The sequence below is a fragment of the Ranitomeya imitator genome, chromosome 1, assembly GCF_032444005.1.
Source record: "Ranitomeya imitator isolate aRanImi1 chromosome 1, aRanImi1.pri, whole genome shotgun sequence".
Taxonomy (NCBI): Eukaryota; Metazoa; Chordata; class Amphibia; order Anura; family Dendrobatidae; genus Ranitomeya; species Ranitomeya imitator.
In genome coordinates this window covers 446,097,246-446,118,870 of record NC_091282.1, presented here as the reverse complement: position 1 = coordinate 446,118,870, position 21,625 = coordinate 446,097,246, and the positions used below count along the sequence as shown (strand labels likewise).

Sequence of the window (21,625 nt, the reverse complement as noted above, 5' to 3'; positions counted from 1 at the left end):
TGAGTATGTGATTTTTTTTTTTTTTAAACGCAGCAACAGCATATGGGGCATAATAGTCTATGGAGCATCTTATGGGGCCATAATCAGGATTTGTGCAGCATTGTATGGGGCAAATATTTCTATGGAGCATCTTATGGGGACATGTGCAGCATTATATGGGGCAAATATCTCTATGGAGCATCTTATGGGGCCATGTGCAACGTTATATGGGGCAAATATTTCTATGCAGCATCTTATGGGGCCATGTGCAGCATTATATGGGGCAAATATCTCTATGGAGCATCTTATGGGCCATAATCAGCATTTGTGCAGCATTATACGGGGCAAATGTGTCTATGGAGCATCTTATGGGGCCATAATCAGTATTTGTGCAGCATTGTATGGGACACATGTCTCTATGAAGCATCTTATGGGGCCATAATCAGCATTTGTGCAGCATTATATGGGGCATATTTTAATATGGAGCATCTTATGGGGCACATCATAAACTGTATGGAACATTATATGGGGCATATTTTGTATGGAGCATTATATGGGGCCCATCATGAATGGTATGGATAATATATGGGGCTCCTGATTCAATATGGATATTAAAAAACACTTAACCTACTGATGTCTCAATTAATTTTACTTTTATTGGTACCTATTTTTATTTTTGACATTTACCGGTAGCTGCTGCATTTTCAAGCCTAGGCTTATACTCGAGTTTTCCCAGTTTTTTGTGGCAAAATTAGGGGACTTGGCTTATATTCGGGTTGGCTTATACTCGAGTATATACGGTAATTATTTTTTCTTAAATGCCCAATGGTATAAAATTTTGTGACACATCTGTTGTGTCAATACACACCTGTGGTGATCACTTCAACCCTAGATTAATTCATCAAAAGGTGTTGTTTGGGTCACTTATGAGGCGTTCTGCCATTCTGGCACCTCAATGGCTCTCCCAGTGGAACATGGCACCAGCAAATCATTACAGTAAAATCTGAGCTACAATATGGCGCTCCTGCCCTTCTGTGCCTGAAAAGTATTTCTTGTTTACATGTAGGGTATTGGCATACTCAGGAGAAATTTTTTACAACAAACAGGTTCATTTTTTTCCTATTAGCCCTTAGAAATATTAAAAACTTGGGGCAAAAAACATTTTAGTGGTAACATTGCAATTATACTTTCTTCACCACCCAATAGTATAACATTCTGTGAGGCACATGTGGTGATCACTGCACCACTAGATCAATTTATTGGGAAGTGTAGTTTGTAAAATGATGAGGGTGGGGTTCTGCTGTTCTGGAACTTCAGGGGCTCTGCCAATGTGTCATGGCACCCTCAAACCATTCCAGCAAAATCTGATCTCCAATATGCATTTCTTTCTTTCTGAGCTTTGCCTTCTGCCTCAAAAGCAGCTTTCAAACACATATAGGGCATCGGTGTACTCAGAAGAAATGGCACAACAAATTTTGGAGTCTATTTTCTCCTGCTATCAATGTGAAAATGAAGAAATTTGGGGCTAAAACAACAGTTTTGTAGAATTCTTTTTTTAATTTTCACAGATCAACGTTGTAAAATTATGTGAAGCACCTGGTGGTTCAAGGTGCTCTTCACACATCTAGAAAAACTCCTTGAAGAGTCTAGTTTCCACAATGGGGTCACTTGTGGGGGTTTTCCACTGTTTAGGCACGCCAGGGTCTCTTCAAATGCATGATACTCACACAATTCCATCAAAGTCTGCATTCTAAAACGTCACTCTTTTCTTTCTGAGCCTTGCAGTGCACACAAACACCAGTTTTCACCCACATATTGGTTATCGGCGTATTCAAGAGAAATTGCACAACAAATTGTATGGTGAAACTTCTCTTGTTACCCCTGTGAAAATAAAATTATTTTCACAGGTTGTTAACATTAGAAACTTCTGTGAAGCACCTGGAGGTTCAAAATACATTATTTGGGGGTTTTCAAAATGGCACCACTTGTGGGAGGTTTCCACTGTTTAGGCACATCAATTGCTTTTCAAGCGCGACATGGCGTCCGCTAATGATTCCAGCCAATTTTGCGTTCAAAAAGTCAAATGGCGCTCCTTCCTTTACGAGCCCTGCCATGCGCCCAAACAGTACTTTTCCATCACATATGGAGTATCAGCGTACTCAGAAATGGCACAACAATTTTTGGGGTCCATTGTCTCCTGTTACCCATTCAGGCTAAAAGAACATGTTTGTGGAAAAATTAGATTTTTTGTTTTCATGGCTCAAAGTTATAAATTTATGTGAAGCACCTGAGGGTTCAAGGTGCACCTTCCCTTCTGAGCCCTGCTGGGCGCCCGAACAGCACTTTTCTCCCACATATGGGGAATTGCAGTGCTCAGGAGAAATTGCACAACCAATTTTGGAGTCCATTTTCTCCTGTTGTCCCTGTGAAAATAAAGTAATTTGGGTCTAAAGTAACATTTTTGTGAAAAAAAGTTGTGTTCATATTTTCTTTCCACATTCCATTAATTTTTGTGAAGTACCTGAAGGTTTAATAAACTTCTTGAATAAGGTTTTGAGCACTTTGAGGGGTGCAGTTTTTAGAATGGTGTCACTTTTGGGTATTTTCTGTCATACAGACGTCTCAAGTCACTTCAAATGTGATGCGGTCCCTAAAAAAATGGTTTTGCAAATTTTGTTAGAAAAATGAGAAATCGATGGACAACTTTAAACACTTATAACTGCCTAACAAAAAAATGATGTTTAAAAAATTGTGCTGATGTAAGGCAGACATGTGGGAAATGTTGTTTATTAACTATTTTGGGTGATATAACTCTCTGATTTAAGGGCATGAAAATTAAAAGTTTGAAAATTGCAAAATTTTCTACATTTTCCACAAATTTCTTTTTTTTTTTTTTACAAATAAACGCCAAGTCATATCAAACAAATTTTACCACTATCATGAAGTATAATATGTTACGAAAGAAAATTATCAGAATCAGTGGGATCCGTTGAAGCGTTCTAGAGTTATGACCTCATAAAGTGACAGTGGTCAGAATTGTAAAATTTGGCCTGGTCATGAAGGTGAAAACAGGCTTGGATGGTAAAGGGTTCAAAGAGCTTTTGAGTTAATTGTTCAATTGCTTTTGGTCCCTTTAAAAAGAGACTGCTACTTATTGAAGAGGTGTAATTCCTAAACTGTTAAGGTACCGTCACATTTAGCGACGCTGCAGCGATCTAGACAACGATCCCGATCGCTGCAGCGTCGCTGTGTGGTCGCTGGCGAGCTGTCACATAGACAGCTCTCCAGCGACCAACGATGCGAAGTCCCCTGGTAACCAGGGTAAACATCGGGTTACTAAGCGCAGGGCCGCGCTTAGTAACCCGATGTTTACCCTGGTTACCAGCGTAAACGTAAAAAAAAAAAAACACTACATACTTACATTCCAGTGTCTGTCCCCCGGCGCTGTGCTTCTCTGCACTGACTGTGAGCGCCAGCCGGAAAGCACAGCGGTGACGTCACCGCTGTGCTCTGCTTTCCGGCCGGCGCTTACACAGTGCAGAGAAGCACAGCGCCGGGGGACAGACACCGAAATGTAAGTATGTAGTGTTTTTGTTTTTTTTTACGTTTACGCTGGTAACCAGGGTAAACATTGGGTTACCAAGCGCGGCCCTGCCCTTAGTAACCCGATGTTTACCCTGGTTACCAGTGAAGACATCGCTGAATCGGCGTCACACACGCCGATTCAGCGATGTCTGCGGGAGATCCAGCGACGAAATAAAGTTCTGGACTTTCTGCTCCGACCAACGATGGCACAGCAGGATCCTGATCGCTGCTGCCTGTCAAACTCAACGATATAGCTAGCCAGGACGCTGCAACGTCACGGATCGTTAGGGATATCGTTCAGTGTGAAGGTACCTTTTGTCCATTTAGGCTGTGAATATCCTCAAATTAAAGCTGAGAGACTGCACTTTAAGCCCATATTGATTATATAATTATATCTTGAATACATTTTGGTAAACAGTGAAAATGCTAAAACTTGTGTCACTGTCCGAATATTTCTGTACCTAATTGTATATGCACATTCAGCTAGTAAGACAGGAGAGAGAGGCTGACCGAATTATGTTAAACAAAAACATTATATACGACGTACCTGTGATCATGCTGGATACAATCAATGGCAAAATGATGAGCTTTAGCATTCGCATCAAGATCTCTCCAGGGAATGCAAAGTAGATCTTGTCCAAATTGGACAGTTTTCCATATTCACGAACCAATACCCCAAGTCCAATACCTTAAAAAGGAAAAAATTTAAGATCTTACTTAACATGTAAAAAATACTGAGCATAAATAATATATACTAAGAATAACTCACAATGCATTGAACAAGTTCAAGAAATGAATGCGTATTGTTCGGCTGACACCCACCTACTTGGCTGAGACCTCACAAATCCCTGTGTCCAATAAGCATCCTTATTCAGTACATGTAGACGCATGGACTGAATTAAGACGTTGGATCTTTAGTGGTGAGTGCCACCAATGACTTACCCAAGCCACCACTGTTGTGCGTGTGGTGTTGTGTCTGACTCTCTCTCTATATATAGCTATATACTGAATGGTGGTGGCCAGTGTATAAGAAGTGACAACTTAGTCTAAGTTCACATTTGCGTTGTGCGCCGCAGCGTCGTCGCCGCAACGCACAACGCAAACAAAAACGCAGCAAAACGCATGCACATGCGGCCCATGCGGCGCCAATGTTAAAAGATAGGGCCGCACGACGCATGCGTTTTTGAAAAGGTCGGCGCCGCCCGAAAAATGCAACATGTTGCGTTTGACGCGCCCAGGCAGGTGCGCCCTAACGCCGCATGCGGCGTAAAACGCAACAAAACGCAACACAACGCATGCACATGCGGCCCCAATGTTAAAGATAGGGCCGCACGACGCATGCGTTTTGTTGCGGCGGCGACGCTGCGGCGCAAACCGCAAATGTGAACGTACCCTTACTATTCTGTTGAGCTGAACTACTGAGTCCTATGATGACATGGAGGCATTAAATCCATTCATATATACCGTAAATCCATATAGATCCATCCCCCATTGCTGTCCACTGTGAATTGCATGTAAAGAGGCTGTGGAGTTTTTAAAAATTATGCCTAAATGTGCTTCAAGCTATATAACCCAATAATATGCTCTTATTACTACAGGTGCCCTCATCTTCAGGTATCGACCAGGTTCAGCAGCTCCACTCCACGTCATTAGTACAAAGGAGGCTAACTTAGAAAGTAAGCGGTCAGCCAAGGCCCCTCACACACTATTAATGACATCTAGGCATTGAGCTCACCCATGAGCTGTGCATAGGACCGGACGTGATGCTACTGAACCTGCGACTGGAAGAAACTTCCTGTAGTGTTAGAAGCGCATTAATAATTTGCATAATTTACTATTTTAACCTTATTAATTATATCAACCTGGACAACCACTTTAAGTAATTGGTCTATTGCACTGTCGTCATATAATCCTGCCTAGGCCTTATTCAGATATTTTATAATCTATGCTGCTATTCACATGTCCCTGTTTTTTCAGAGCCCGTGTGTTTCTTATCGGCAGCACAGATGAAAAATGCCAATACGAGTCTATGGATCTGTGTAAAACACATACAGCACAGCACACATCCGTGTCCCATCCGTATGTGGTCCGTGTTTAAAGTCTCATTCGGATGTTAGTATTTTTCAAGTACGCAAAACAATTAATCGGTGTCATCAGTGTTTTTCACTTGTGGATGAATACATAAATAACAAAGCTTCTCCTATCCTTTGCAATGTTAAATACGAACAGCACACGGATGGCACACTGACGTCATCCATGCACTGTACAGTGGGTACGGAAAGTCTTCAGACCCCTTTACATTTTTCACTCTTTGTTTCATTGCAGCCATTTGGTAAATTCAAAAAAGTTCATTTTTTTTCTCATTAATGTACACTCTGCACCCCATCTTGACTGAAAAAAAACAGTTAAAATAAAAATCTTAAGTTAAAACTTGTTAAAACAAAAACCTAAAATATCACATAGTCATAAGTATTCAGACCCGTTGCTCAGACACTCATATTTAAGTCACATGCTGTCCATTTCCTTGTGATCCTCCTTGAGATGATTCTACTCCTTCATTGGAGTCCAGCTGTGTTTAGTGTTTAATTAAACTGATAGGACTTGATTTGGAAAGGCACACACCTGTCTATATAAGGCTACTTTCACACTAGCTTCGTGTGATGGACGTCGCAATGCGCCGTTTTGGAGAAAAAACGCATCCTGCAAAGTTGCCCGCAGGATGCGTTTTTCCTCCATAGACTTGCATTAGCGACGCACAAAAAACGTTCCATGTAACTTTTTTTGTGCATCGGGTCCGCCATTTTCGACCGCACATGCGCGGCCGAAACTCTGCCCCCTCTTCCCCAGAACTCACAATGGGCAGCGGATGCTTGTAAAACTGCATTCGCTGCCCACGTTGTGCTAATCAATCACACTGTCCGTCGGTACGTTGGCCCGATGGTTTGCGACGGCCCGTACCGACAGACTAGTGTTAAAGTAGCCTAAGACCTCCCAGCTCACAGTGCATGTCAGACCAAATGAGAATCATGAGGTCAAAGGAACTGGCCAAGGAGCTCAGAGTCCGAAATGTGGAAGGCACAAATTTGGCCAGGGTTACAAAATAATTTTTGCAGCACTCAAGGTTCCTAAGAGCACTGTGGTCTTCCTAGACATGAAATGTAACAAACTTGGCACTTGGTACTTGAAAAGCAGAGGTTCCTTTTATTATGAATCCAAAAAAATGTTATGAACGTTTTCGGTTCGACATGGGACTTTCGTCAGATCAATTCTAAACATGAGCTGAACAGCTGCTTGGTACCGCGTGGCACATAAAGCACACAGGGTAGAGGCAACAAAGTTGCAATGGAAGAGCGCTGAGAACCGCGGTCCGTGGAGCAGCGATTGAGCAGAGCCGTGGGGGTTCCTAGACATGGCCATCCAGCCAAACTGAGCAATCATGAGTGAAGAGCCTTGGTGAGAGAGGTAAAGAAGAACCCCAAGATCACTGTGGCTGAGCTCCACAGATGCAGTAGGGAGATGGGAGAAAGTTCCACAAAGTCAACTATCACTGCAGTCCTCCAACAGTCAGGCCTTTATGGCAGAGTGGCCCAATGGAAGCCTTTCCTCAGTGCAAGACATATGAAAGCCAGCATTGAGTTTGCTAAAAAAAACACACGAAGGACTCCCAGACTATGAGATATAAGATTCTCTGGTCTGATAAGACAAATATAGACCTTTTTGGTGAAAATTCTAAGTGGTATGTGTGGAGAAAACCAGGCACTGCTCATCACCTGCCCAATACAATCCCAACAGTGAAACATGGTGGTGGCAGCATCATGCTATGGGGGTGTTTTTCAGCTGCAGAGACAGGATGACTGGTTGCCAATGAAGGAAACTTGAATGCGGCCAAGTACAGAGATATCCTGGATAAAAACCTCTTCCAGAGTGCTCTCGACCTCAGACTTGGCCGAAGGTTCACCTTCCAACAAGACAGTGACCCTAAGCACACAGCTAAAATAACAAAGGAGTGGCCCAGCCAGAGCCCTGCCCTGAACCCAATTGAGCATTTCTGGATAAACCTGAAAATGCCTGTCCACCAACATTCACCATCCAACTTGACGGAACTGGAGAGGATCTGCAGGGAAGAATGGCAGAGGATCCCCAAATCCAGGTGTGAAAAACTTGTTGCATCGTTCCCAAGAAGACTCATGGCTGTACTAACTCAAAAGGGTGCTTCTACTCAATACTGAGCAAAGGGTCTGAATACTTATGACCATGTGATATTTCAGTTTTTCTTGGCACCGTCCAGGCTGAAAACTATTTATCCCCCCCAGACATGAATTACAACAAGGGACAGAATGACGGACAGGTGAGGGATATTGTTGTTATTTTATTTTTGGTTTATTACAGGAGATAAGGGCTTTGGTGGAATTAGGCATAAGGTAAGTATAACTGTGTTTGCTATTTTTAAATAAAAATGGAAACGGTGTTTTGTTTTATTTCTAATAAAATACTATATTCTGGCTGTGTCTTTATTTACCAGGTAACTATAGGATTAGTAATGGATAGGTGTCTTATAGACGCCTCTCCATTAGTAACCTGTGGGCTTGATGTCACCTGACAAAACTTCACAAATAGTAACCCCTCTTGCCACCGCTACAGGGCAAGTGGGAAAAGCCGGGCAAAGCGCCAGAATTGCACCTTTTCTGGACAGCTACGGGCTGCTATTTTTAGGCTGGGGGGGCTATATCAATAGTCCCTTACCAGCCTGAGAACACCAGCCCACAGCTGTCAGCTATAGCAAGGCTGGTTGTCAAAAATGGGGGGACCCCAAGCCCTTTTTAAATTATTTATTTAAATAATTAAAAAATCAGCATGGAGATCCCTAAATTCTTGATAACCAGCCTTGCTGAAGCTGACAGCTGAGGGTTGCAGCCCCCAGATGTGAATTTTGCCTGGCTGGTTGTAGAAAATAAAGGGGAACCCACACTGTTTTTTTTTAATTATTTATTTACAGCGCACGAGCCGACTGATGAATGCTCTCATCAGCTGCTCCTGCTCTCACTGTTATTAGCGGCAGCAGGTGTAGGCTGATGGGAGTAATAGTCCCATCAGCACCGCCTGCTGTCATTGTTATTACTTGAATAGAACTCTAAGGCTATGTGCACACTTTGCAGATTCCACTGCGGATTTTTCCGCAGCGGAATTGCAAAATCCGCAGTGAAAACCCATCGCGGTTTTTACTGCGGATTTATCGCGGTTTTTACTGCGTTTTCTTCTGCGGATTTTCAACTGCAGTTTTCTATTGGAGCAGCTGAAAATCCGCAGAAAAGAAGTGACATGCTGCGGAATGTAATCCGCAGCGTTTCCGCGCGGATTTTTCTGCAGCATGTGCACAGCGTTTTTTGTTTCCCATAGGTTTACATTGAAATGTAAACTCATGGGAAACTGCTGCGGATCCGCAGCGGTCAAATCCGCTGCGGATCCGCAGCAAAATCCGCAAAGTGTGAATATAGCCTTATCATTCTCCCCTGCTTGTGCTGATCCCCAGCAAAGCAGAATGATGAGAGTCATCTACAACACCCAGCATCGGGAACAGCGCTTAATATAGTGTTTCTTCCCTGGCGCCCGCCTGTGTGTTACTGATGCGGCACACCGGAAATAACAGGACATGTGAAACTGGCCTTAAGGTAGCGTTACACTAAACGATTTACCAACGACCAGCGATACGACCTGGCCGTGACCGTTGGTAAGTCGTTGTGTGGTCGCTGGAGAGCTGTCACACAGACAGCTCTCCAGCGACCAACGATGCCGAAGTCCCCGGGTAACCAGGGTAAACATCGGGTTACTAAGCGCAGGGCTGCGCTTAGTAACCCGATGTTTACCCTGGTTACCATTGTAAATGTAAAAAAAAAAAAAACACTACATACTCACATTCCGGTGTCTGTCACGTCCCCCGCTATCACCTTCCCGCACTGACTGTCAGCGCCGGCCGGCCATAAAGCAGAGCACAGTGGTGACGTGCTGTGCTCTGCTTTATGGCCAGCCGGCGCTGACACAGTCAGTGCGGGAAGCTGACGGCGGGGGACGTGACAGACACCGGAATGTGAGTATGTTGTGTTTTTTTTTTTTTACATTTACAATGGTAACCAGGGTAAACATCGGGTTACTAAGCGCGGCCCTGCTGATCCAGTGACAAAATAAAGTTCTGGCCTTCTAGCACCGACCAGCGATGTCACAGCAGGATCCTGATCGCTGCTGCATGTCAAACACAACGAGATCGCTAGCCAGGACGCTGCAACGTCACGGATCGCTATCGTTATCGTTCAAAAGTTGCTCAGTGTGAAGGTACCTTTACACTGAGAGCTTGTGACCGTTATCTCTGACTTCTAGTCAGTCAGACATTGCAATCACAAGATGGCACAGCGAGATCAGAGAAGTGTAGCTAAAGGTACTTTCACACTAAACGACGCTGCAGCGATCCAGACAATGATCCGGATCGCTGCAGCGTCGCTGTTTGGTCGCTGGAGAGCTGTCACACAGACCGCTCTCCAGCGACCAACGATGCCGGTAACCAGGGTAAACATCGGGTTACTAAGCGCAGGGCCGCGCTTAGTAACCCGATGTTTACCCTGGTTACCATCCTAAAAGTAAAAAAAACAAACGCTTCATACTTACCTTCCGCTGTCTGTCCCCGGCGCTGTGCTTCTCTGTACTGGCTGTGAGCACAGCGGCCGGAAAGCAGAGCGGTGACGTCACCGCTCTGCTTTCCAGCCGCTGTGCTCACAGTGAGTGCAGGAAAGCACAACGCCGGAGGACAGACAGCGGAAGGTAAGTATGAAGTGTTTGTTTTTTTTACTTTTAGGATGGTAACCAGGGTAAACATCGGGTTACTAAGCGCGGCCCTGCGCTTAGTAACCCGATGTTTACCCTGGTTACCAGCGAAGACATTGCTGAATCGGCGCCACACACGCCGATTCAGCGATGTCAGCGGGAGAGCCAGCGACCAAATAAAGTTCTGGCCTTCTAGCCCCGACCAATGACATCACAGCAGGATTCTGATCGCTGCTGCGTGTCAAACTGAACGATATCGCTAGCCAGGACGCTGCAACGTCACGGATCGCTAGCGATATCGTTTAGTGTGAAGGTACCTTTAGAGATGAAGACAGCGACTGGTAAGTATAGGACTAGGATCAGAGAATTTACATTAGTAGCACCACTCCAGCTCTGCAATAAAAAAAACCCTGCAGGTGCTATAAATACAAGACCCGAAGTCAAGTGTAGCTGTACTGAGGATCATTAATTTTCATTCTTAACGCATGTTTCACAGTCACCCATAGACTTATATGGGTGCATGAGATCCGATTCACGGATGCAATCGTTTTCGCGTGCCAATTCGGCATGAGAAAATAATCGCAGACGTGAGCTGCCCCATAGGATAACATTTGGCTGACTATTTCGCAAGTGGGAGTGAGCCCTAAGAAAAAAAGAATAGCACACAAGATCTGTTTCATTAATAAGAATGTGCATATAACAATATAAGAAAAACAAGATAACCATACTTCTTTGTGACTGTAATGGGAGCTGTTCAGCAATAATGATAAACTGCTAAATTAAAATGAATTTATTTGACTTAGGCCAGAGTCACACTTGCGAGTTCAATGCGAGAAACTCACACGAGTCTCTTGCATCAATACCCGGCACTGCCGAAGGCACTCAGGACCGGAGAGTTCAGCTTCATGTATTTCTATGCAGCCGCATGCTCTGGTCCCACGTGTCGGCGCCAGTGCCGGGTATTGATGCGAGAGACTCGTGTGAGTTTCTTGCATTGCACTCGCAAGTGTTACCCCGGCCTTATACTGACATGTTTTGAGCCACATGACAAATCCACTATAATCAGTTATAAAAAATATCATAATAGTCCATTTTTATGCTCTGTAAAATGACATGCATCAATTTAATACTGAATTTATATTGTGTTTTCTCCCCTCACCATTCGCAAAGTCTGTAGCCAGTTTATTGTGCCATGTATCAGTGAGGTTCCACCTGAATGCTTTATTGCTCACTTAATAAGAACTGCAGGTGTAATCTCCACTCACAATGATTAACTGATCACAACAAATACACCGCAATCTCCATAGAAAAAGGAAGATAGACACCTTCAGATAAGAGTGATACATCTTATCACTGGAGACACAGACAGGCCAGCACAAGGTTTCTGTACTAACAAGGACATTCCACTAGATTAAACATATATACTAATTTGTCTGAGGCCTGTAAGGTAGCAGTGTCCAGACATCTTATAAATGGGCGTATGATTTTTAGTTTAAGGGCTTGTTTCCACTTGCGAGATACACGTCCGAGTCTCGCATGTGGAAACGAAGCTCTGGCGTCGGCACTCCGGAGCGGAGCGTGCGGCCGCATAGGAACACATGGAGCCGCACGCTCCGCTCCGGAGTGCCAGCACCAGAGCTTCGTTTCCACATGCGAGACGCGGACGTGTTTCTCACAAATGGAAACAAGCCCTAAACTCCAGGATTTAGGTAAAAAATGTTTTTTTAATATTGTTATAGCATCTAAATGGTTAAACTTGTTAACCCCTTCACCCGCAGCCAATTTCCATTTTTGCATTTCCTTTTTTTCCTCCCAAAGCCGTAATTTGTTTATTTTTCTGGCCATATGAGGGCTTGTTTTTTGCGGGACAAGTTGGACTTTTGAATGACATCATTCATATAACCACATAGTGAACTGGAATATGGGGAAAAAAATTCCAGTGCAGTGAAATTGCGAAAACCCCCAACAGTTCTGACATTGTTTTTGGGAACTGTTTTAAGGAGTACATTTTGAGGACAACCAGCAGAGGGCGCCCTCTTATGATCTCGAGCCAGGGAGCTTTCTAGGAAAGTTCCCACGATCTAGGAACAGCCAGCAGAGGGCGCCTCACCGCAAATGCAGGTAAATATAGGTCAATTACCTACTTTACCTTCATTCCCTGGGGTTTTGCAGCCACGAGCATCAATGCATTAGCACAGCTCGTGGCTGCAAAATATTTTAAACCCTTCAGATGGATTTACATTGTTGGACTTTACAGATCTGCGGAAGGTAAGGATATTGTTGTTTTTGGTTTTTTTTTGTTACAGAACGAGGGTCTTCAGTGATTGGAATGGGCGTTCAATAAAATATTACAACAACCTTTGTTTTTATTTCATTAAAATAATTTTTAATAATGTGTTTGTGTATTTTTTTAACCCTTTCCTAGTATTGGAATAATAATGGATAGGTGTTATAATTGACGCCTCTCCATTATTAATTTGGCTTAATGTCACCTTACAATAGCAAGGTGGCATTAACCCTTCATTACCCCATATCCCACCGCTACACGGGAATGGGAAGAGAGTGGCCAAGTGCCAGAATAAGCGCATCTTCCAGATGTGCCTTTTCTGGGGTGGCTGGGGGCAGATGTTTTTAGCCAGGGGGGGCCAATAACCGTGGACCCTCTCCAGGCTATTAATATCTGCCCTCAGTCACTGGCTTTACTACTCTGGCGGAGAAAATTGCACGGGCAAATAGCCAACAGCGTTTCATGGCAAATAGCCAACAGAGTCGCAAGAAGCGTGTTGGGCAAAAAAGGCGCAAAATAACTGCCCATGAATTGAGGAAAATCAAGCGTGAAGATGCCAAGATGCCATTTGACACCAGTTTTGCCATATTTCAGAGCTGCAATGTTACTGGAGTAACAAAAAGCACAAGGTGTGCGATACTCAGGGACATGGCAAAGGTAAGGAAGGCTGAAAAACGACCACCTTTGAACAAGAAACATAAGATAAAACATCAAGACTGGGCCAAGAAATATCTTAAGACTGACTTTTCAAAGGTTTTATGGACTGATGAAATGAGAGTGACTCTTGATGGGCCAGGTGGATGGGCCAGAGACTGGATCAGTAAAGGGCAGAGAGCTCCACTCCGACTCAGACGCCAGCAAGGTGGAGGTGGGGTACTGGTATGGGCTGGTATCATCAAAGATGAACTTGTGGGACCTTTTCGGGTTGAGGATGGAGTGAATCTCAACTCCCAGACCTACCGACAGTTTCGGGAAGACAACTTCTTCAAGCAGTGGTACAGGAAGTCGGTATCGTTAAAGAAAAACATGATTTTCATACAGGACAGTGCCCCATCACATGCCTCCAACTGTTATGATCAGGTGACCTTGGAGCAGCATGAAAACTTTCACTGGAGTAGGTGGTAACTATACTGACCGCAAATCCTGATCTTAACACCGCAACTAGAAGTAGCCGTGGGGTGTACCTAACAAATCCTAGACACCTAGACACAGCCGGAGGACTAAATACCCCTAGATGGAAATAGGAATTCTACCTTGCCTCAGAGCAGAACCCCAAAGGATAGGCAGCCCCCCCCACAAATATTGACTGTGAGAGGCCACTCTAGCTAAAATAGGAAAGGATAGGACAGGATACTAAGCGGTCAGTATTAAAATCCTTCCAAAAATATCCCAACAGAAAATACAAAAACTCCACCATCTGACTAAAGATGTGGAGCGTATATATGCAACTCCAAAGAATCCAGCAAGACTGAGAAAACACTGACACAGTCTAAGCTGGACAAGAGAAAACAAATGAATAGCACAGAATAAAAGCACACAGCTTGTGTGCCACAGAAAAAGAAACAGACACTTATCTTTGCTGAATTGGCAGCTAAGCAGGAGAAGCCAGACAAAGATCCAACACTTTCCAAGAAACATTGACAACTGGCAAGGACTAATGAGTCCTGCAAACCTAAATACCCCAGTCAGAATTGCAATCAGCAGATACACCTGTCCAAGACTGCAGCCCAGGGACAACTGCATTACCACCTACAACCACCGGAGGGAGCCCAAAAGCAGAATTCACAACATCCACAGCGTGGCTGGCCAGTAAATGTCTCAAAGAAGAAAAAATAATGACATGGCCCCCTTGTTCACCTGATCTGAACCCCATAGAGAACCTGTGGTCCCTCATAAAATGTGAGATCTACAGGGAGGGAAAACAGTACACCTCTCGGAACAGTGTCTGGGAGGCTGTGGTGGCTGCTGCACGCAATGTTGATCGTAAACAGATCAAGCAACTGACAGAATCTATGGTTGGAAGGCTGCTGAGTGTCATCATAAAGAAAGGTGGCTATATTGGTCACTAATTTTGGGGGTTTTGTTTTTGCATGTCAGAAATGTTTATTTCTAAACTTTGTGCAGTTATATTGGTTTACCTGGTGAAAATAAACAAGTAAGATGGGAATATATTTGGTTTTTATTAAATTGCCTACTAATTCTGCACAGTAATAGTTACCTGCACAAACAGATATCCTCCTAAGATAGCCAAATCTAAAAAAACCCACTCCAACTTCCAAAAATATTAAGCTTTGATATTTGAGTCTTTTTGGTTGATTGAGAACATAGTTGTTGATCAATAATAAAAAATAATCCACTGAAATACAACTTGCCTAATAATTCTGCACACAGTGTAGTTGCCTAATCAGATGGTAGACTATGCTTTATTAAAATGGATCTGCCCCCAGATTTCTCAAACTATATACAGTACATTATTAAATAGATCCATTAGACCTGATGGGTGTGGTGTACATACTCTGTTATTCCGTGTAAGGCTAGGTTCACACTTGCGTTGTGCAGTCCGTTCAACAAATCCGTTAAACGGACTGCACTAACGCAAGTGCCGACTTTGGCACTGCGCTAGCGCAGATGGAACATCTGCTAGCTCCATCTGCGCTAGCAGTGCGCTACTAGTGACGGACCCGGAAATGCTGCAACCCGCGTCTCGGGTCCATCACTCAATGACGGCACATCGCTAGCGCACGCCCATTGTGGGCGTGCGCTAGCAATGGGTTCGCCATTGCAAGTAATGGCAGCGTTAACGGACTACGTTACACCGCGTTAGTAAACGGGTTCACACAACGCAGTGTGGATATCCATATATCTATGGATAGATATATCTATGGATAGATGTAGATAGATATATGTATAGATAGATATTGGCCCCCCGGCTACAAATACCAGAACGCAGCCACCCCAGAAATGGCGCATCTCTAAGATGCACCAATTCTGGCACTTAGCCCCTCTCTTCCCACTCCCGTGTAGCGGTGGGATATGGGGTAATAAGGGGTTAATGTCACCTTGCTATTGTAAGGTGACATTAAGCCCGGTTAAGAATGGAGAGACGTCAATAAGACACATATCCATTACTAATCCTATAGTAGGAAAGAGTTAAAAAAAGACAGCCAGAAAAAAGTATTTGAATATTTTTACTTTCACCACACTTACCATACTTGATCGCTTGCAAAAAATTAAAAATAATAAACCAACCGTATACTCCCTGTCCAATGCAGTCCAATTAATAACGAGTGTCCCACGACGATCTCCCCTATAGAACAGTGACATCAGGTGATGTCACCGCTCTATATGGCCTCCCAGTGATGAACTGACAGGAGACAATGGCTCCTGCAGTGCTTCACTGTAGAGGTTACTGTAGTTCACTCTCTCGCTTTATGGCAATGCTGTGTGGGAATTTTCCTACGCAGCAGTGCCACAAGTGAGAATAGGAACTATTTCTCAAAGCGGCGGAGGGATACAGTGCTGAAGGATACATTCCGTCATTGTATCCCGGAGCCCCTGGAGAGCGGCCGCATCAGCTGATGTGGCTGCTCTCCACGGAGATCGTCGTGGGACACTCGTATTAATTGGATTTCTGCGGATCAGGGAGTATATTGTTTGTTTATTATTTTAATATTTATTACAGGTGATCAATGGCTTTGGGATCAAGGTGATTGGTGAGTATGTACTCTATGTTGTATGTACTGTATGTCTGTATGTGTGTTCTGTATGTGCTGTATGTTGTATGTTCTCTATGTACTGTATGCTGTATGTAATGTATGTTGTATGTTCTCTATGTACTGTATGTTGTATGTACTGTATGTTGTATGTACTGTATATTGTGTTATCTATGTATTGTATGTTGTATGTACTGTATGTTGTATGTTCTTTACGTACTGTATGTTGTATGTTCTGCATGTTATATGCTGTATGTTCTGTATGTTGTATGTACTGTATATTGTATGTTCTGTATGTTGTATGTACTGTGTGTACTATATGTTGTACGTACTATATGTTATATGTAGTATGTACTGCATGTTGTATGTTGTATGCATTGTATGTTGTATGTAGTGTCTGTACTGTATATGTGTGTATGTGGTTTTTTTTTCCATTCAACACATTAGCCGGATGATGGGACTAATACTGTCCCATCATTGGCTAATGTGTCAATCACTGTCACTGTAGCAGGCATAGCCGGATGGGACTTGTAGTTCCATCGGACGATGCCTGCACAAACACACACACACAAAGCCCCCCTGCACAGCCCCGGACAGCGCCACACAGACCCCGACAGGCCGGACAGCGCCACACAGACCCCCAGAAAGCACCGCCCAGACCCCCGGACAGCCCTCAGACCCCCATACATCCCTGCTGACCCCACACAGCCCTGCCGACCCCGAACACAGCCCCTGCATAACCCACACACAGACACGCAGACTCCGCCCCCACACACATACACAGTCACCACCCACACACTTCCCTCCTCCTGGGCCGTAGCGTTTCACGCACCCACATCTCCAGCAAAACCGCTGATCTTTTTTACATCTGCGGTTTGGCTGCGGATGTGCCTGACTAAATGCAAGTCAATGGGTGCAGAAACGCTGCAGATCCGCACAAAGAATTGACATGCTGCAGAAAAAACACTGCAACATTTTTGCGCGTTTTTTTCCGCAGCATGTGCACAGCGGATTTGGTTTTACATAGGTTTACATGGTACTGTACACCGCATGGAAAACTGCTGCGGATCCGCAGAGTCAAAAAATGCTGTGGATCCGTGGGTAAATCCGCAACGTGTGCACACAGCCTTATATTCCTTTATTATTATCCTGCCCTCTAGTGGGATAGAAAGAATTACATCCTATTGGTGATTTAAACCATATATCCTGCTGTAATCATTTCTATAGTCCTTTTTGCAGAGAGTGCCAAGCACCATCCAATACCCAATACCCATATAAATCTATGTTATAATCACTGCAAAAGTGCATAAACAGAGAAAAAAGCCTTTCTTTAAAGTGCAAAGTGCAATATAGTGGTGTTACATTGGTGCAAGGCAAAACCCATAGCAAAAAATGTATATAACCCTTAGGGTAACATACCACTAAACTGAAGGACCACGTGTGGGAACCCCCTAACACACGTTTTGTGTTCTTGCTTCTTCTGTATGGGGTGTCAGCGGTAAGCAATGAAGGGGTTTGTGGTTTTCCGTCTCATACATCGCTTTTATCTGTCTGCTGCTGGAACAGAATTCAGCTTGTTGTTGGGGGTGCCGGACCACCTCTGATCTCATATTGATGGTGGCATTAATTGCTACATTTCAGACAATCCCTCTAATATGGAAATAAGTAGCACATGTCCTCATTTTAAAAATACTCCATGCAAGTGGAAGTAAATGCAGGTCCTTGTACTATGACACTAGGACTTCCGAGGAGGTAAAAGTGAAGTCTGAACACATAGTCATCCTCTGGCCTGTTAATTCTTCATTGGCCCTTCATGTTCAATAACATAGCGACATTTCTGAGGTTCCCTGTACTGTGATTTTATGGCTCAATAGCTGACAGGATTAGAAGGTTCTATATTCAGAGTTTAGTTTCGGGAGTCACCAACTATTCAACCAGGAAATGTCAATGGTGGTTGCTACAGCAGTATTTACGCTGGGGATTTACTGCTGGAAATTTTACCACAGCTCACATCAGCCTTAATAATTAATCTGTCACCTCATCAACAGAGACCGAGATTAGGCAATATGTTTATTTCGTGTGCAGGATTATAATTCCTGAATTGACTTCGCTTCGGGCTGACAGACAATTCAGTTAAAATTTACCTCAGTAGGTGCTAGAAGGTGATGTGTTCTTGTTAATGTTTGGCAATCAAGCGCTAAACTACACTCGACAGGACATATATATTGATCTGCATGTATCAACCTTTGGACATGAAATTCCTCTCTGGAAACGCCATCTTATTTACATGCTTTCTACACGGGAGGTTTTTCACCACAACACTACCAATGTGAGAGTAATCACCTCAGGACATAATGAGGAAAATCATGTGTGGACACTTCTAGGGGGGTTATCCACCACTACGCAAACTCTTATTAATGACTCCAGGCGCTGGATGAAATAAAAAATAATCTAGAGCCACTCTGAGCCCTGTGTCCCCTGCCAATGCCAGAATACCGCTGCAGCCAATCAGCGCCCACTGATACGCTTCAGCGTTCACTTTTTTGATCCTACTGGAAGAAACACTGTTCTTGTGAGGGGGTTTCCATACAGTGTTGTCTAATAGTGAACACCACCTTTTAGAATACACAGCCCAAACCTGCAGATACATACAAGGATGGAAGCAAAGGTCACGACTTTAGACCAGCCTATCGGCTACTAATTTTCATTGTGAGAGAAAATTCTTAAAAGAAATTGCGCTCTGCTATATTTGTACACGGCCTGCCTAAAACGTTTAATTGATAGATGACAAAAAGAGAGTCAATGATATTTAAATTAATGTCCCTGTTTTTAAAAAGGCAGCCAAATTCAGTTTGCCCCAAATCACGCAATTCTCACACGGGGTGCCATAGCAGTCCCAGATAATCAAATATATTGCATTACATGAGATTCTCAGTTTTACTATTTTTTCCCAACCAATCTAATTATAGCAGGGAAATGTCAGTGGATATAAAAAAAGATTGGTTATGTGATGATGAGTTTACTAATATAAGTCGTGAGCTCAAATAAGAAAGAAAAGGTGTAGATAACTGTGTATAGTAAAGTAAAAGCAACTTGTATTAATATATGATAAACATACAATTAGCTAATATGGTGGCCCACAATCAGTAAATCAGTCTTAAATTATTTATTCATTTTCATAGATCTTTTATTTATTATTACTTTTATCAGATTCAAGTTATTTCTGTGACCATTGTGGGTTTTCTGTCATTAAACGAGGGGTACCAACAATTTTGACCACGTGTGTAACATAATAGTCTATAATAATATATGGCTCCTGTAGGAACTTTCATAAATCAATAGTATAAACAGACCAAATTATCTATCAGGTAGACATAAATGCAATAGATTTACCTATAGGATATTGTGGAGCCAGGTACCCACATAAACTTCTCAATGATTTAATCGTGCTTCAAGACTGATTTTTTTATCATGTTACAATGGGCCACCATATTGGCTAGTTGTATGTCTATGTAATTTTAGCATGTATTAATAAAAGTTGCTTTTATTTTACTATATACGGTAATCTACACCTTTTCTTTCTTATTTAAGCTTTGGTAAATAGGTGTTAACCAACTATTGGTTCCTATATATTTAGCATCATACTATATTACTTGCTATACTCACAGATGTATTATCTACGACTACGTATGGATACTCATATTGTGCTGCCAATCCCTAAGGTGTTTAATGCAAGTCGTGTTGTAGCTAGACGTTTGAGAAATGATTTGTGGTAATTTTAAGTGATAATTCTCTAGACCAGCAAAGGAACAAGGCAATAAGTTCACTGAAACATAGCAACACAATAACGTCAGAAATAATGCAGGGACCACATCACATTTGGCCTTACAATTAGTGGCTCCTTCTGTGCTTATGTCTAAACCCCACAAAATGGGATTCAGGCGTATGTGCTGACAGCACCTTATACTATAATTTTGCAGATGGAGTCATAGTGCGCTCTTTCGTAAATCATTTTTGACTATAAATGCCTAGTTGAAGCTGACAGCAAAACGTAGTCTACTACATCTTGCTGCCTGCCTCCAACAGGCATATACAGTCAAAAACGATGTACGACAGAGCACACTGTGACTGTGAATCTGCATGTTTATAGTCAACTAGATGGTGGCCCGATTCTAACGCATCGGGTATTCTAGAATATGTATGTATATAGCAGCCACATAGTATATAGCACAGGCCACGACATATTCTTGAATACCCGATGCGTTAATACAGGCCACGCAGTATATAACAGTGGCCACGCAGTATATACTGTAACACAGCCCAAACAGTATATAACACAGCCCACGCAGTATATAACATTGCCCACATAGTATATAACACTGGCCATGTAGTATATAGCAGCCATGCAGTATATAACGCAGCCCACACAGTATATAACACTGCCCACATAGTATATAACACTGCCCACATAGTATATAATAACAAAAACCCAAAATGGAAAATATACATCTACATTTCTCAAACATGCTCACACCCTAGTGGGAGAGCCACATGACGAGAAATTCTCAAAGGAGTATTGAGAGGACACTCCCACAACCTAAATTCATATCACAAAAAAGACACTGGAGTATATGTCCATATTAATTTAAAACGTTATAAATTTTATTATATCACGGTTCACAAAACATTAATATGTACAAATTGAAATCAAACAGCAAAAAAGTAACGACCTAATTCAGCAAGGGAAACTGAGGCAGCACAGACCAAAACGGTGTGAGCCCCCTGACGAAGCCGACGGGGTGGATCCTCTCTGATGCCATTTAATGGGTAAGAACTCGGGGTGGGAATTATTGGTACAACTCCAGATTGTTTGAGCCTTTGTTTAGGGCCAAGTGACTTTTCATATGGACTACTCTATCCCTTGTTTCTTTCTGCCCTAATATGCACTATGCACTTTATTGTTATCTGGTTATGGCATCATGAGTGGCTCACACCATTTTGGTCTGTGCTACCTCAGTTTCCCTTGCTAAATTAGGTCGTTACTTTTTGGCTGTTTGATTTCAATTTGTACATATTAATGTTTTGTGAACCGTGATATAATAAAATTTATAACGTTTTAAATTAATATGGACATATACTCTACGTAGTATATAGCAGCCATGTAGTATATAACGCAGCCCACACAGTATATAACACTGCCCACATAGTATATAGCAGCCATGTAGTATATAACGCAGCCTACGCAGTA

At 42.9% G+C, this 21,625-nt stretch overlaps 1 protein-coding gene across 1 annotated transcript in view; it reads right to left on the bottom strand.

Annotated features, from left to right (window-relative positions):
• The window catches only part of SLC1A1 (solute carrier family 1 member 1), a 104,588-nt gene that overhangs the window by 45,096 nt on the left and 37,867 nt on the right, over nt 1-21,625 (bottom strand). The window contains exon 2 of the mRNA XM_069764185.1: nt 4,112-4,252. Within this exon, the coding sequence (XP_069620286.1) occupies nt 4,112-4,252 (141 nt within the window). The remainder of the gene's footprint in view (nt 1-4,111; nt 4,253-21,625) is intronic.